This window comes from Dermacentor variabilis, chromosome 2 (genome assembly GCF_050947875.1).
Source record: "Dermacentor variabilis isolate Ectoservices chromosome 2, ASM5094787v1, whole genome shotgun sequence".
Classification (NCBI taxonomy): Eukaryota; Metazoa; Arthropoda; class Arachnida; order Ixodida; family Ixodidae; genus Dermacentor; species Dermacentor variabilis.
The window spans coordinates 245,979,299-245,993,724 of record NC_134569.1 but is presented as its reverse complement, the minus strand read 5'-3'; the positions used below and the strand labels follow the sequence as shown (position 1 = coordinate 245,993,724).

At 48.9% G+C, this 14,426-nt stretch overlaps 1 protein-coding gene across 2 annotated transcripts in view; it reads right to left on the bottom strand.

The window, feature by feature from the left end:
* The window catches only part of LOC142573216 (uncharacterized), a 217,223-nt gene that overhangs the window by 87,470 nt on the left and 115,327 nt on the right, over nucleotides 1–14,426 (bottom strand). For both annotated transcript variants that reach the window (XM_075682806.1, XM_075682805.1), the window contains exon 6: nucleotides 10,602–10,782. In XM_075682806.1, coding sequence (XP_075538921.1) covers nucleotides 10,602–10,782 — 181 coding nt within the window. The remainder of the gene's footprint in view (nucleotides 1–10,601; nucleotides 10,783–14,426) is intronic.

The following is a 14,426-nucleotide window of genomic DNA, read 5'->3' as shown; positions in this document are numbered from 1 at the left end:
ACTAGGCGCGTCACGCCTGTCTCGGCCGACGCGACGGGCCGCACCAAGTGCGTTCCATTGAGCGGCCGTGCCGCGGATGTCCTCAGCGTCGCGGCACCCTGCGGCGGCCTCGGTGCCTACGCTGCACACGCAGCTGCATACAACTGCAGTCGTTTACTTTGCGCGCGCCTCGACGAGAGTGCGTGCTCGTGCGCACGTGTTCCAGTTTGGCCACGCTAATTGGTGCGGATGAGCTTCTTCATGCATCAGGTTGACCAACGAATAGTAGCCACATCCATATTGAGCAGTTTGCGCAATTGCTCAATACGAAACCAAGTCTACGAAGGCGTTGGATATTAAGTTTTGCGTGTTTCGAGGCAGGTCGATTGTTTAAAACTAATAGAAATTAGCAAAATACGACGGTTACGACAATGATAAACATAGGGGCCAAAGTTTCGTTGCAACGCGGGCGGCCGCAGACATTAGCAGACGAGAGTCGGAGACAGTACGATTGTCGTACATCCGGAAGTCGTCGTCGTCAGCAGCAGCAGCAGCGGCGGCGCCAGCAGCTGCTGCTGCTGCTGCTGCTGCTGAGAGGACGTAGGCCTCTTCCTGCGATCTCCAATTACCCCTGTCCTACGCCAACCGGTTCCAACTAGCGTCCGCAAATTTCCTAATTTCATCGCTCCACCTAGTTTCCTGTCGTCCTCGATTGCGCTTTCCTTCACTTGGTACCCATTCTGCAACCCTATTGGTCCAACGGTTATCTAACCGGCGCATTAACATTACCTGCCCAGCTCCACTTTTTCCTCTTGATGTCAATTAGAATATCGTCTATACCCGTGTCTCTGTGATCGAAGCCGCTGTTTTTCTGTGTCTTCACGTTATGCCTAGCAATCTTCGTTCCATCGCTCTTTGCGGGGTCCTTAAGTTGTTTTCAAGCTTCTTTATCAGTCTTCAAGTCTCTGCCCATATGTCAGGACTGGTAAAATGCACTCATTGTACACCATCCTTTTCAATGATAATGGTAAGCTTCCAGTCAGGAGCTGAGAATGTGTGCCGTATGCGATGCAACCCATTTATATTCTTCTGTGAATTTCCTTCTCATGATCAGCGTTCCCTTTCTTTAAATGACCTAGGTAAAGGTACTCCTTCAGACTCTAGAGGCCGACTGGCGATCTCGAATCCTTGCTCCTTTGCCAGGTTATTTATCATTATCTTTGTCTTCCGCATATAATTTTTCAACCCCACTCTTACACTCTGTCTGTTAAGGTCGTCAATCATTTGTTGTAACTCGTTGGCATTGTTGCTGAATAGAACTATGTCATCGGCAAACCGAAGGTTGCTGAGATATTCGCCGTTTTTACTCCTAAGCCTTCCCAGTTTAATAGCTTGAATATCTTCTAAGCATGCAGTGAATAGTATTGGAGAGATTGTGCCTCGCTGTCTGACCCCTTTCTTTGTAGGTATGTTCCTGTTCTTCTTATGTACGATTAAGGTAGCTGTAGAACCTCTGTAGATATTTTCCAAGGTATTTACGTAAGCATTCTGTGGTGGTGGTGTTTCTTCACCGCACCCGAGGTATAGTTCAGGCCCCGATAAGATAAAAGGAGGAAACTAGCGTATTAGTAGTTGCGAAAATGAAGTCAATTCTACGGTTTTACATCTGACCACGGCATTATTATGACGCATGGCATATAGCATGGGAGTCCGGAGTTAGTTAAATCAGCTGGCGCCCTTTAATGTACAGCTAATTTCAGTGCTCCTTCGATATCCAGCCGCCGCCGACAGGATCAGAGGCGCGAGCTTGAATTCAGCTGCGCAACGTCGTAGGCATTAAGCTACCGCGGCGGGTCGGAGTATCTGCGACGTATTCTGTTAAGAAATAAGTAACGGTAGTTTCAAATACTTCCAGCTGTCTCATCTGGTTATTTCTGGAGGTGTGCGGTGGAACTACGGATAACAACGGCAGGTACTCGTGAAGCAAAGCGTGAAGAAGACGGCGCTCGCTCTGAAAATTGTAGGCCGGATGGACTTAGGGGCACACGGTAAAAAGAAGAAAATGAGGCAGTACACGACAATATGGGTTGGGTCTTTTTTGGACACAGAGAAACACAGAGAAAAGTTTGTTTTAAAGAATTACCCAGGAACCTGAATGAAAATAATTTGGTGGGTAGAGTGCACAAATATTTCTGCCGCAAAAGCGAGGACATGGAATTCAGGCAGAAGTCAGGAATGTCGGCAACCTTGAACACGGTAACTGAAAGTGTAAATAAACATGTAGATGTTATCAAGATAAGGTGAGGGAAAGAGAAACCGTAAATTGAATGCAAAGCATGGAAACAAAGAAATGCCATGGATATTTAGAGGAATGTTATCAAAGACAATATAAAGCAAAATCTATATGGTGATACGATGGGCAGTGCCTTGCTCTCTGAGACTTGAGCTCGTTGCTTAAGAACAAAACATATTAGCAAATATTAAGAACAAACATATAAGCATATATTCGCAAGAGGACAAAGCATGTATATGGTGCAGAAAAAATCTAGAGTCAGAAAAATGCAGCCTAAAGGAATGCAAATGTATTCAGCCGGCGCGATTCGCAAGTAACGTGCACCATCCAGAAGCGCTGAGATTTAAAGTGGATAAAAGGCATCAACCGGTCAGCAGTCGACCTAAGCAAGGTACGTTTAGACTGTTGGAGAAAATGCAGGGAAGGGATAATATGACCGGATTCATTCCAGGTATAAGCAAAGGTAGAAAATAGCTATAAAAGATTTAAGGAAGACAGAGGAAATTATAGAGATGTAGAAAAAATTCTACTCTTAAAAACATGTATAGCATAGCGCATTGGCTCAAGCAGGCTAGGTGATTATTTGTCACCGCCCCCTTTCGAGAGGGTGCCTATATGTCATCCTCATTGCTTTGCACGCTCATGCTTACTATTGATGATCTCGCCGCTTCTCGTCGTTTTACGGCATTTCCATATCATGCAGTCTATCGAGCTTCCATGCTAACATGGCTCCCTAGTGCGGCAGATGCTCTTGCTTTCCGGTTAAATTATTTCAAGTGTGTACAAATTCTTTTGTGAACGCACAAGGCAATTGGGAAACATCGTCACATAGCGCTGCATCATTTCATCAGTCACTGGGCATATTATATTTGCAGCTAACTACGAGGAAGCGCGAAAATAGCCGTGTTAGGCATTTGTCCGGTTGAACCTTTTTATGATATTGTTGCGTGTAGCTGGAGCCCAATACTATATACAATTTACTTACAGGGAAGCTAACGGAAGGCCAAAATGGCGACGCTATATCAAGCGGGTCCCACGTCGTCTTCTTCGTCCTCAGTGCAGCCTCACTATGGCGGCTATTCCGTAGCATCACCCCCGACAGTAGAAGCACCGTCCCGGTGCTTAATCTACACATCCGCGGCGAAATGTCTATGGTATAGCTTTAGTCTCGCCACGTAAACGATGTCACTTGCAGCCGACGATGACGCTGACAGGTCGGCGGGGATGACTTCATACGTGACATCGGTCACTTGTCTAACCACACGGTATGGGCCAGTGTAGCGCGACAGGAGCTTTTCAGAAAGGCGCACACGTCGAATGGGTGACCAGAGAAGCACCAGAGAACCCGGAGTAAAGTGCACGTCGCGATGGTGGCAATCATACAGGCGTCTCTGATGCTCCTGTGAGGCCTCGAGACGGGTGCGGACGAGCTGGCGCGCGTGGTCGGCGTGTGCGATCACGTCGCGGGCGTATTCAGTGGTTGAACGTGTGGCCGAGGGAAACAAAGTGTCCAAGGGCAACCCGGGTTCTCGGCCATATAGGAGATAGAATGGCGAATAGCCGGCGGTGTCGTGACGCGATGAATTATACGCGAACGTCACATATGGTAAATGAAGATCCCAGTCGTGGTGGTCGGTCGCAACGTACTTTGAAAGCATGTCGGTGATGGTCCGGTTGAGGCGCTCTGTGAGGCCGTTGGTCTGTGGGTGGTAGGACGTGCTGAACTTGTGCTTTGTCGAGCAGGAGCGGAGGATGTCCTGGACGACTGCCGACAGAAAGCTGCGGCCACAGTCAGTGAGTAATTGGCGCGGAGCACCGTGCACTAAAATGATGTCATAGAGCAGAAAGTCAACAACGTCGGTAGCACAACTTGTTGGAAGGACTCTGGTGATTGCGTACCGCGTAGCATACTCAGTAGCGACGGCGACCCATTTATGTCCTGAGCCCAAGAGAGGAAACGGTCCAAGAAGGTCTAGACCAACACCGAAAAAGGGCTCCGGTGGGATGTCGATCGGCTGGAGACATCCAGCTGGAGGTGTGGAGGGCTTCTTCCGGCGCTGACAGGGCTCACAAACGGCAACGTAGCGCCGCCCGTAGCGGGCGAGACCCGGCCAAAAGAATCGACGGCGTACACGGTCGTATGTGCGCGAGACGCCCAAGTTTCCAGCCAAGGGAGCGTCGTGAAGTTGTTGGAGGACAGTCGAACGCAGGTGTGATGGAATTACGAGCAGAAGGTCAAGGCCGTGTGGATAGAGATTGCGGTGGTATAATGTCCCCTCCTTAAGGAGAAACAACCGGAGAGAGGCGTCGCCAGGCGTTAACTCCAGATGGTCGATGAGGGCTCGTAATGAAGGATCGCGGCGTTGCTCGTTGCCGATTTCAAGCAGCTGGGACACAGAGAAAACGCAAGCGATGGCGTCCGCGTTAGTCGGTTCGTCGACGGGGTAGCGGGACAAACAATCGGCATCCTGGTGCAAGCGTCCTGTCTTATATACCGCGGTGAAGGTATATTCTTGCAGGCGTAACGCCCAGCGAGCGAGTCGTCCCGTGGGGTCCTTGAGCGAGGATAGCCAGCAGAGCGCGTGGTGATCAGTGATGACACAGAAGGGGCGTCCGTACAAGTTTGGACGAAACTTCGCAACAGCCCACACAAGAGCGAGGCACTCGCGCTCTATGAGCGAATAATTGCGCTCAGCGGGTGATAGAAGTCGGCTGACATAGGCTATAACGCGATCATGTCCACGCTGGCGTTGTGCTAACAGTGCTCCTATGCCGTGACCACTGGTATCAGTTCGAACTTCCGTTCAGGCAGACGGGTCAAGGTGGGCCAGAATTGGAGGCGTGGTAAGGAGAGTAGTGAACTGCGAAAAAGATGCGGCATGGTCAGGTCCCCCAGAAAATGGGGCGTCTTTCTTCAAGAGGTCGGTAAGAGGACGTGCGATTGTCGCAAAATCCTTCACAAAGCGTCTGAAATGAGAGCACAGCCCTACGAAACTACGAACGTCCTTGGTATACTTCGGAACAGGAAAGTTGTTAACAGCGCGAATTTTGTGCGGATCAGGTCGCACGCCTCTGGCGTCCATGAGGTGTCCAAGGACGGTGATTTGGCGGCGAGCGAAGTGACATTTTCACGAATTCAACTGGAGACCGGCGCGGCGGAACACGTCAAGAATCGCTGAAAGACGGTCTAGATGCGTGTCAATGTGGGCGGATAAACGATGACGTGGGCCAGATAGCACAAACAGGTGGACCACTTGAACCCTGAAGCCAAGAGTCCATCATTCGTTCGAAGGTGGTGGGCGCGTTACAGAGACCGAAAGGCAACACCTTGAGCTGATAAAGGCCGTCAGGGGTAATAAATGCACTCTTCTCTCGGTCCATGCCGTCGACGGATATCTGTCAGTAGCCGGACCGTAAGTCGATAGAAGAAAAATAAGTGGCACCGTACAAGCAGTCTAGAGCGTCATCAATACGAGGCAAAGGGTAGATGTCCTTTTTTGTGATATTGTTCAGGTGGCGATAATCTATACAATAACGCCACGTTCCATCCTTCTTTTTGACAAGTACAACGGGAGAAGCCCAGGGAATACAGGAAGGCTCGATAATGTCCTTTGCAAGCATCTTTTTGACTTCCTGTTGGATAACAGCTCCTTCGGACACAGAACCACGATAAGGACATCGGTGAATAGGGTTCGCATCGCCAGCGTTTATGCGATGAGTCACGACGGACGTTTGACCTAAGGGTCGATTGTCAAAGTAAAAAATGTCGCGATAGCCATCAAGAACGCGGCAAAGGGCTTCAGCTTAAACAGGTGTAAGGTCAGAGGAAACCATCTTCTCAATGTCGACGTCAGTACCGTGCGATGACGTCACGGTATGGGCTGAGCTGTGACGATCCTCGACTGTGAACGGCTCAATCTCATCATCCTGTAAAGCGCTGATTATAGCCAATGAAATCCCCTGAGGCAGAACTCGCGCGGTTTGCGCGAAATTGACAAGGGGAAGGCAGGTGCGGTTGCCAGTAATTGTCAGCACAGTGTGCGGCACGGTAACACCATGTGTAAGTATAACTGCCGGAATTGGTGCGACTACGTAATTGCCGTCAGGTACAGTTGGTGAGGACAAGTCGACGTGCGTCATAGATTGAGGCGGTGGGCGAATAAAATCCATGCAGCTCAAACGGCTTGGAGGCGCGTCCACAGGGTCGGCAAGAAGAGGCAAGTCAAGGCGAAGTGAGCCGGCCGAACAGTCAATGAGGGCAGAATGATTGGCAAGGAAATCCAGACCGAGAATGAGTTCATGAGGGCAATTCTTGATGACGGCGAAGAGAACGACGGTGTGTCTCTCAGCAATTGTGAGTCGTGCAGAGCACATGCCAACAATAGCGACAGTCCCTCCGTCGGCGACTTGTACAAATCCGTTCGGGGCGGGCGTCAGAACTTTCTTGAGCCGACGGCGAAGAGCAGCACTCATAATGGACACATGCGCCCCGGTGTCAGTAAACGCGCACACAGGAACATTGTCGACGAGAACGTCCAAAAGATTCTTGTTCGTGGGTAAGGTGAAGCGAGGATTTTGAGCCAATGTCGTCTTTGCAGCTTCACCTCCAGAAGCTGCAATGTCTAGTTTTCCGGTCGGGGGTGCGGCGAGTAGGTCGGAGAAGGAGCACGGCGAGACGGGGGCGAGCGAGATTGACGACGGGAGGGAGAAGGCGAGCGGGAGTAGCGGGGTCGTGTCAAAGGTGTCGCAGGGTCAGATGATGGAGCGGGCAAAGGGGCGAGGGTGGTAATCAGGAGAATAGCGTATCGGAGAAGTCCAGCGGCTGCGGCAGTGGCGAGCGACATGTCCAATGCGTCGGCAGTTACAACAGATCGGCTTGTCGTCCACGGTTCGCCATTCGGAGGGGTTGCGCTGTCCGTAAGAGGAGTAAGAAGAACGCGGTGGGGACGCGCGTGGAGAAAGAGGTTCCAAGCGTATGGAACGAATGGATTGCAGGCCGACGTTGGACAACTCTTGACGGACGACGGCCTGCATCAAAGAGATTCTGACCGGAGAATGATCAGGTGACGTGAATGAAGGGGCCGCCGGTTCTGCCGCTTCGACCTCACGACGAATGATGCGGGTCAAGTTGTCACATCGTGACGGCTGGTGGAAGAGGTCGTCACAGGATGACGTAGCAGCTGTGTTGGGAAGTCGCGTGATGTGCTGGGATACCCGGTGGCTTTTAGCATGCTCGAGACGGCGGCACTCCTTGAGGATCGCATCTATGCTGGTGACGTTCGTAAACACCAGTAAATTGAAGTCGTCGTCAGCAATGCCTTTGAGGACGTGATTAACCTTATCGTCCTCAGACATGGTCGGGTCAGCCTTGGCACAAAAGGCCAAGACGTCGAGAATGAACGACACGTAGGACTCGGTCGACGTCTGTACACGTGTGGCAAGGGCTTTCTTGGCATTGACTTGGCGACCGAACGGATTGCCAAAGAGGTCGCGAAGAATCTCTTTGAAGAGATCCCAGCTCGAGATCTCCTCTTCGTGAATCTGGAACCATGCAAGTGGAGCTCCGTCGAGGTAGAAAAGAACGTTCACAAGCATAATAGTCGGATCCCACCTGTGACTGGTGCTGACACGTTCGTATAAGCGGAGCCAGTCGTCAACATCAGGACTGCCGACTCCGTTGAAAACACCAGGATCACGAGGGGGGGGGGGGGGGGAGACGGCGACGTAGGTCGGGGCTGCAGGCCGAGACGGTTGCGTAGATGAAGTGCCGCCGGCCGGAGCCAAAGTTGCACTGTCGACGTTGCGACCGCTGCGAAGCTCCATGACGGGTACGGGGAACGTCCACCTCCACCAAATCAATGTTACGTGTAGCTGGAGCCCAATACTATATACAATATATTTACAGGGAAGCTAACGGACGGCTCAAATGGCGACGCTACATCAAGCGGGGCCCACGTCGTCTTCTTCCTCCTCAGTGCAGCCTCACTGTGGCGGCTGTTCCGTAGCAATATTGCTTGACGTGAGTGATTTCTGTTCATGTTTGCCCGTGCGCTCGCAAGACCATGATTGTTAATTCATTGAGAAGGCGATTATATTCTACAATATATACGGCCGATAAAACTACGAACGTTGCTTCCTGTAGTTGTATAATGCTTTGCTATCTCTATCAAGGCTTAGCCTTTCGGGCGAAACTGCGACATTTTTGAAGCAATACGCGAATGGATAGCAAGACAAGGGTGTCAATTACTTCCGCCACTGAAATACTAGAAGTTGTGAGATTATGACTCGGGCTACACCATTAACAGGAATCGGCATGTATCTGTCTTCTAAACATTCACACTCCACCGAAGCTGCCAAGCTTACCGCACTGCAGTACTCAAACATGTAAAGTTAACAGATATAGGCATTACTATATATGCGCCTTTTGTGCGCTTCATGTGATATTATTTAGCGCATTGCTATTGAGATCCGGACATTTTAGCCTAAGATTCAAACGATCTGGAGGAGTATTCGCCACTTGTTCAAGTTTACTACTTTCAAGTTCATCTAAGTGCACAAACCTTCAGGGCACTTCGATTATTACGCTTATATACAGGGCCATTTTATGAATTACGCACTGACTGCTGTGTTCCAAATTCTACTTACCTTTCAGCGTGCACCAATACACAAGTGCTATGAAGAAACTTTGGTTCTTGAAGTCAAGTACAGCATCGCGTACTATATTATACATCTATATCTAGTATATACCATCATCTGTACATCCTTCGGGCTTGTGAGGTAGAAGGGTGTTGACCTGGGCTAGTTGGTTTTCCATTTTAGACGGTGCGGTGCAGCACGAATCGGGACAGGGGACACAAGAAAAAACGAGGACAAGGGCTTACTGCCAACGGAAATATTATTGCCTGATACAAGTTGTTATAAAGAAAAAAAAGAGGGAAAACGACATAAAAATATATGTAACAAACAAACATGTATATGTAAAAAAACAGAATGGAAAGGAAGGTTTCTCAGCCCTGCATTGCAGCGCATGCAGATGTACTCCTCTGTTCGGAAATACAAAAGTAATCTGCACACACAGGGAAGATCGAACGCGCATCACCGTTGAATCAGCTAGCATGGCAAGTGAACTATTCCTGTACATAGGTAAGTCATCCCTGGCCTTATCACGAATGGAGATGGCATTCTTAGGCAATGGCAGCGCAAACAGCGAGCGGTGATGGCATCTTTATAATGTTTTTCAGATTTATTGTTTGTTTCTTGCACATATATTTTTATGTCGTTTTCCCTCTGTTATTTCTATATAACGCCTTGTATCGGGTAATAAAATTTCAGTTGGCAGTAAGCGCTCGCCCTCGTTTTTTCCTCTGTCCCCTGTCCCGCTGCTCGTTGCACCACAAACTCTAAAATGTAGCCTTGTGATTTTGATCTCGCTAAATGAACAAGCCTACAGCATGAGCCATATGGAATACGTGGCTGAGCCTAAATATTCCCCGAATTCTAGGTCATCACGAAATCACATCTATGTGCCTGAAAATAACGCTTGCACATATGCCAACAACATTTGTGAATACGTTTCGTGTTTCCCGCCTCTCTGCACACATGCAGCCGCCCGTGTTACAGTCCGACGTTGAAATACCATGCACGCTGGGTAGGAGTGCCCCGCGTGTCTTTCGACCACTTGCTGAAGGCGGATAAGAAAACCAGTCTAAGGTACACGTTATAGATTGCAGCTAGATTTTGTGCCACACATTACTGAGACCATCAAAGAATACGCACTCGTATTTTACAGTCATTTAAAGCTTTCCACCAAGACACTGTAAACTTGATCAGAACGGGCCGGTGCTGGGGTAGCTGCTGTAGCGCATTTTCCAAGTATTAGTGGCAAGACTGCACCCCCAAATGAAATTATTCTCACTTCTGCTTTCTTTTTGCCCCATTGTACATTTTCTATTTTCTATTCCTCGAGTTCACCGCTCTTGTTCTCCGGAATCCAAATAGTTGGATAACTTGCATAACGTGTTTACAGGCAGAAATGTCACTGGTCATTTAGTTTTGGCTTCTCAGGGCATCATGTTTGCAGGCCATTGAATTCAAGACATTGCCATACAAAAAGACCACAGAGAAGAGCAGTTTACAGAGCTACCAAAAGTCAACGGCGGTAACATCACCATTGTCCTGCCCTCTCGGCGGCGTAGCAATACGGTCCCATTAAAACGATGTTGCTTGATTGAAAAAAACAAGGTTGTGGCACTGCTGTCGAGTTCATTTTTGAAAGAAACTTCTACAGGCAAATGAAAGTATCAGGTGTAGTAACGCACGGTGTTCTCACCGACACAACTTTGTGACGACATCGTTGAGCGATAGAGAATTCCGAGTGCTGGTGGTGAACAGTGACCGCCCACCGTTTGTCGCGGCCTTGTACGGGCGGGTGAGGCACTGGGCCACCTTTGTTGCTTCGCAGACTCGGATGCTATGCTCCCGCTTAGGTTCTGATGAGCTGGCCGTGGGGTCTGAAAAAGAAGCGACTGCAGACAATTGTTTACCGCTTTTTTTTAGTTCTTTTTTTAGAGCGCCGTTGTTAAGCGCCCGTTCTTGCGTTCAGCGTCGCCGGCGTTATACCGCGCAATCGAGCGAATGCGCAGTAGAGCGGCAGGTGAATGAAGTGCGCGCAAAGAGGAAAGCGGAGGAGGAGGCTACCGTGAGGGCATTAGGCGGGAGCGGAGGAGCAGCGGAGTGGAGACGGCCTGCGCATGCGCTGAGTTGCCGGCGTCGACGGCTTCTCTTAAGCCGCGTGGGCAATATCATCTGGGCTTCGGAGGGGTGGGGGTGACGTAAGGGGGAGGAGGCTACCGTCGTTCGCGGCGTCAGCTACTGAGGTCGGTCCACGGTGCCAGTATGTGTGACAGGGATCACTACTCCTGCAAGGCGTGCTGGCAAGTGGCTGCCAGTAAGGCTCGATGTGACGCTCCCTTGGGAGTTGTCGCCGCTGCCATTGGTGTCACGCTTTCCCCGCTACGAAGGGCCGCCCTCGTCGTTGGTGCAACGAAAGCGTGAAAAGAAAAGCCAATTAAGTGCCGTGCAAGACGGATGGTGCAGCGACAATGGCTGCAATATGGCGCCAAAGTAGCGCTCATCATCTGCGTGGAAACTGCATGAACAGCATGGTGGCTGCTGTGAATCGCGCCCACGCGCTGCATCTCCCGATGGGCGAGGTGGTCGCGCTACACTTCGATCCGTTTGCAATGCACCGCACGATACACATATCAGTGCCAGGTACGCCACTCACAGCGTTCTCTTCCTAATAAAAACTGTGAATCTATATAAAAACAATACAAAGCATTGACACGTGAAATGAAAACCCGTATAGAGCGGCGCTCAAATTTCGCATTAGGCAGTATCATATTCGTCGGTGAACTTTTTCCCCAATAATAACCGCGTAGTTAAGTGAAGTTGTAGTCACGTTGAAGAACCAGACAGTATTAATAATGTGAGCCGAAAATGTAACGTCTTAGTGGGTGAACTTGGGACGAGAAAAACAACTGACACTCAAAGCGCAACACTAGCGGCGAGAATTGAGTAATGGGTGCTGAAATTTTACGTACGGGTGAAGTGCCCCTGCAATACATACATGAGTCCTCGCACTTTCCCGCGTAATCGCTAGTACTCGTGTACCTCTCAGAATATACACTGAAATTTGCATCGCGCACGTAATCCACTCAGACACAATTGTTTTGCTGTAGAATAGGCGACAACATTCGAGAAATCGCGATGCACCGAAGTGCGCGTATCGTGTGATAACTTTGTAAGATTTATTATCCGGTAAAAACGGTGACGGAAAAAAAATGACCAAAACCAAAAGCAAAGGCTCTTGTCACTATAATTTACACTTATTTAAAGGTTACTGATTTAGCTTATAGTTAAATATTTCCAATTCCGGTGCCACGTCTCAGTATATTGAAATGTAGGCCCAGAAAAATGTCGGTAAGTATAAAAACAAATAACGACTTGGCAAATGCTATCTCAAGAAGCCTTCAGACTAAGAAAAAGTTTGAAAAGGAAAAAAAAACGAAAAAATACTATAATTTGATCCCCCGAAAAAACGCCAAGAACAAGCCCCACTATGCATGTACACGTAAGAGCATGCAGTCATGGTACAATTTTAAACGAGCACACAGAGAGGCAGGAATTTGAAAAAGATAAGTCAAAGCGCACACTAAATTCAACAAGGCTGATTCTTGGGCTAGTTTGTACGGTTTATCCATAATGGCAAAGCCTTTAGCGCAATTAAAAAAAAAAACAGGGACGTGACAGAGACCTAGGACAGCGCTAACATTCAATTACGTTTATTTAAACACAGAGGCAGATATATAGCGAAGCAGGTATGAAAAGATAGAAAAGATACTAAAATGCAAAAGATTAATCACACTGTATGCACGCATACGCCATTATGGCCCAAGAATGTGATTTCCTTGTCAGAAACATTAACTGAACCTGTACTAACAGTCTGCTCCCTTTCTTCAAATCAGCCGGGCTTCGATTATTTCATGCATGCAGCGGACTTTGCTTCCGGCCTCCACTGTGCATGCACCGAACATTGGCTTGCACGTTTTGCTGGGACAATCATGACAATGTTCAGAATGGTTCCCGTCCCTTGCTCTTGGCACCTTTCGCTTATGTTGTGCAAGCCGTTCATTGAGACATCTTGGCCTATGCATACCCGGCCACAATTAACGGAATATAGTACACCGCCCATTGCGAGCACTCCACAAACTTATTTCTATGCTTCACTCTTAATCCCCTTGATTGTTTAGAAAGAGGGTCCGTCAACTTACACAACTATGATAGCTTGTCTGGGGCAGAGAATGTCAACTGCACAGTCGCCGTATTGGCAACCCCCTTCAGCCTACGGGAGATACCGTGCATGTACGGAGTCACCGCCGTCTTTTTCCTTTCGGTGGACTTTTCGCCGCGGCCCTTCTTGCACTTCTTCACGAAGCCTTCCGCCACGGAAACAGGCCCATCTGTGGGATAACCAGCCGCTGAAAGCCGACTGGCTTGCTCGCTCATGCGGACGGGTATCATGACAGGACATGATTTTTTCATGGCGTTGGTTAAGCACATTTTCACAATTGCCCGTTTAACAAGCTTCGAGTGGGAGGATGAATACAAAAGGAGTGGTGTGTTTTATGCCTAGGGTGGTAATATCAGCTTATGTGGGTTTTTGCGAAAATTTACATTAAATCTAAAAATTTCAATTTGTTGTCAGCCCGTACGTTGTTCATGGGTCAAATCAAGCGGCTTAAAACAGTGCCTAAAAAGACATTAAAAGGATGTAAGGTCCTGTACAACGCTAACTATGCTGTTGTCTATCGAAATTTAAAAAAGAATCATCAACAAGTCCAGAAGCCTTTAATGTCTTAAAATCTAGTAGATGGGTGGCTACAGTCCTGTAACGTTGAGCTAAAAAGAAACCGCTAAGCACCGGCGTAATGCAAGACTTTATGCAGACACGACGTTTCTGTAAATACACGCCATAAATTCATTCCGCATTGGTGGAGTTTAGATAAATATGATGAAGTTGAGAGTATGACGGAAGCCCGTCTGGTCGGGATGATGCATACTTAAAAGGAAGAGGTCTGGACACCGACCAAAAATGGTTTAAAAGAGTTATTTACGTTTCGGCTCGCCCACGGGAGCCTTCTTCACAATGACAGAGGCGGCAGAGCTGGCGCCCCTTTTTATGTGCGTCTCAAAACATGACTAAGGCACCTGGCATACCTGGGCGGCAGATTGCCTTCGTTGCGATTAAGAGTGTGCGCCGTGGTTTGGATGATTAGGGACTCAAGATAAAGACGCGAAGAATGATTTCGTTCCTTGGCAATCACACGAGATTTCTCCCAGTTAATCTTATGTGATGTGGCTGCGCAGTGTTCGGCCAAGGCATTCGATGCAACGTGTCGTTTCTGGACGTCATTCATGTGTTGCTTAAGTCTTGTTTTGAAGTTGCCGGTTTCACCGACGTAGACATACCGACAGTCCGCACACGGAATTACATACACCACGCCTGGGAACTTGCCCCTTTTCCACAGGGTCTTTCGCATGCACGAGCTCGTGTCTAAGTTTCCGGGAGGGCACGCGCGCAGCCTGCACGTCA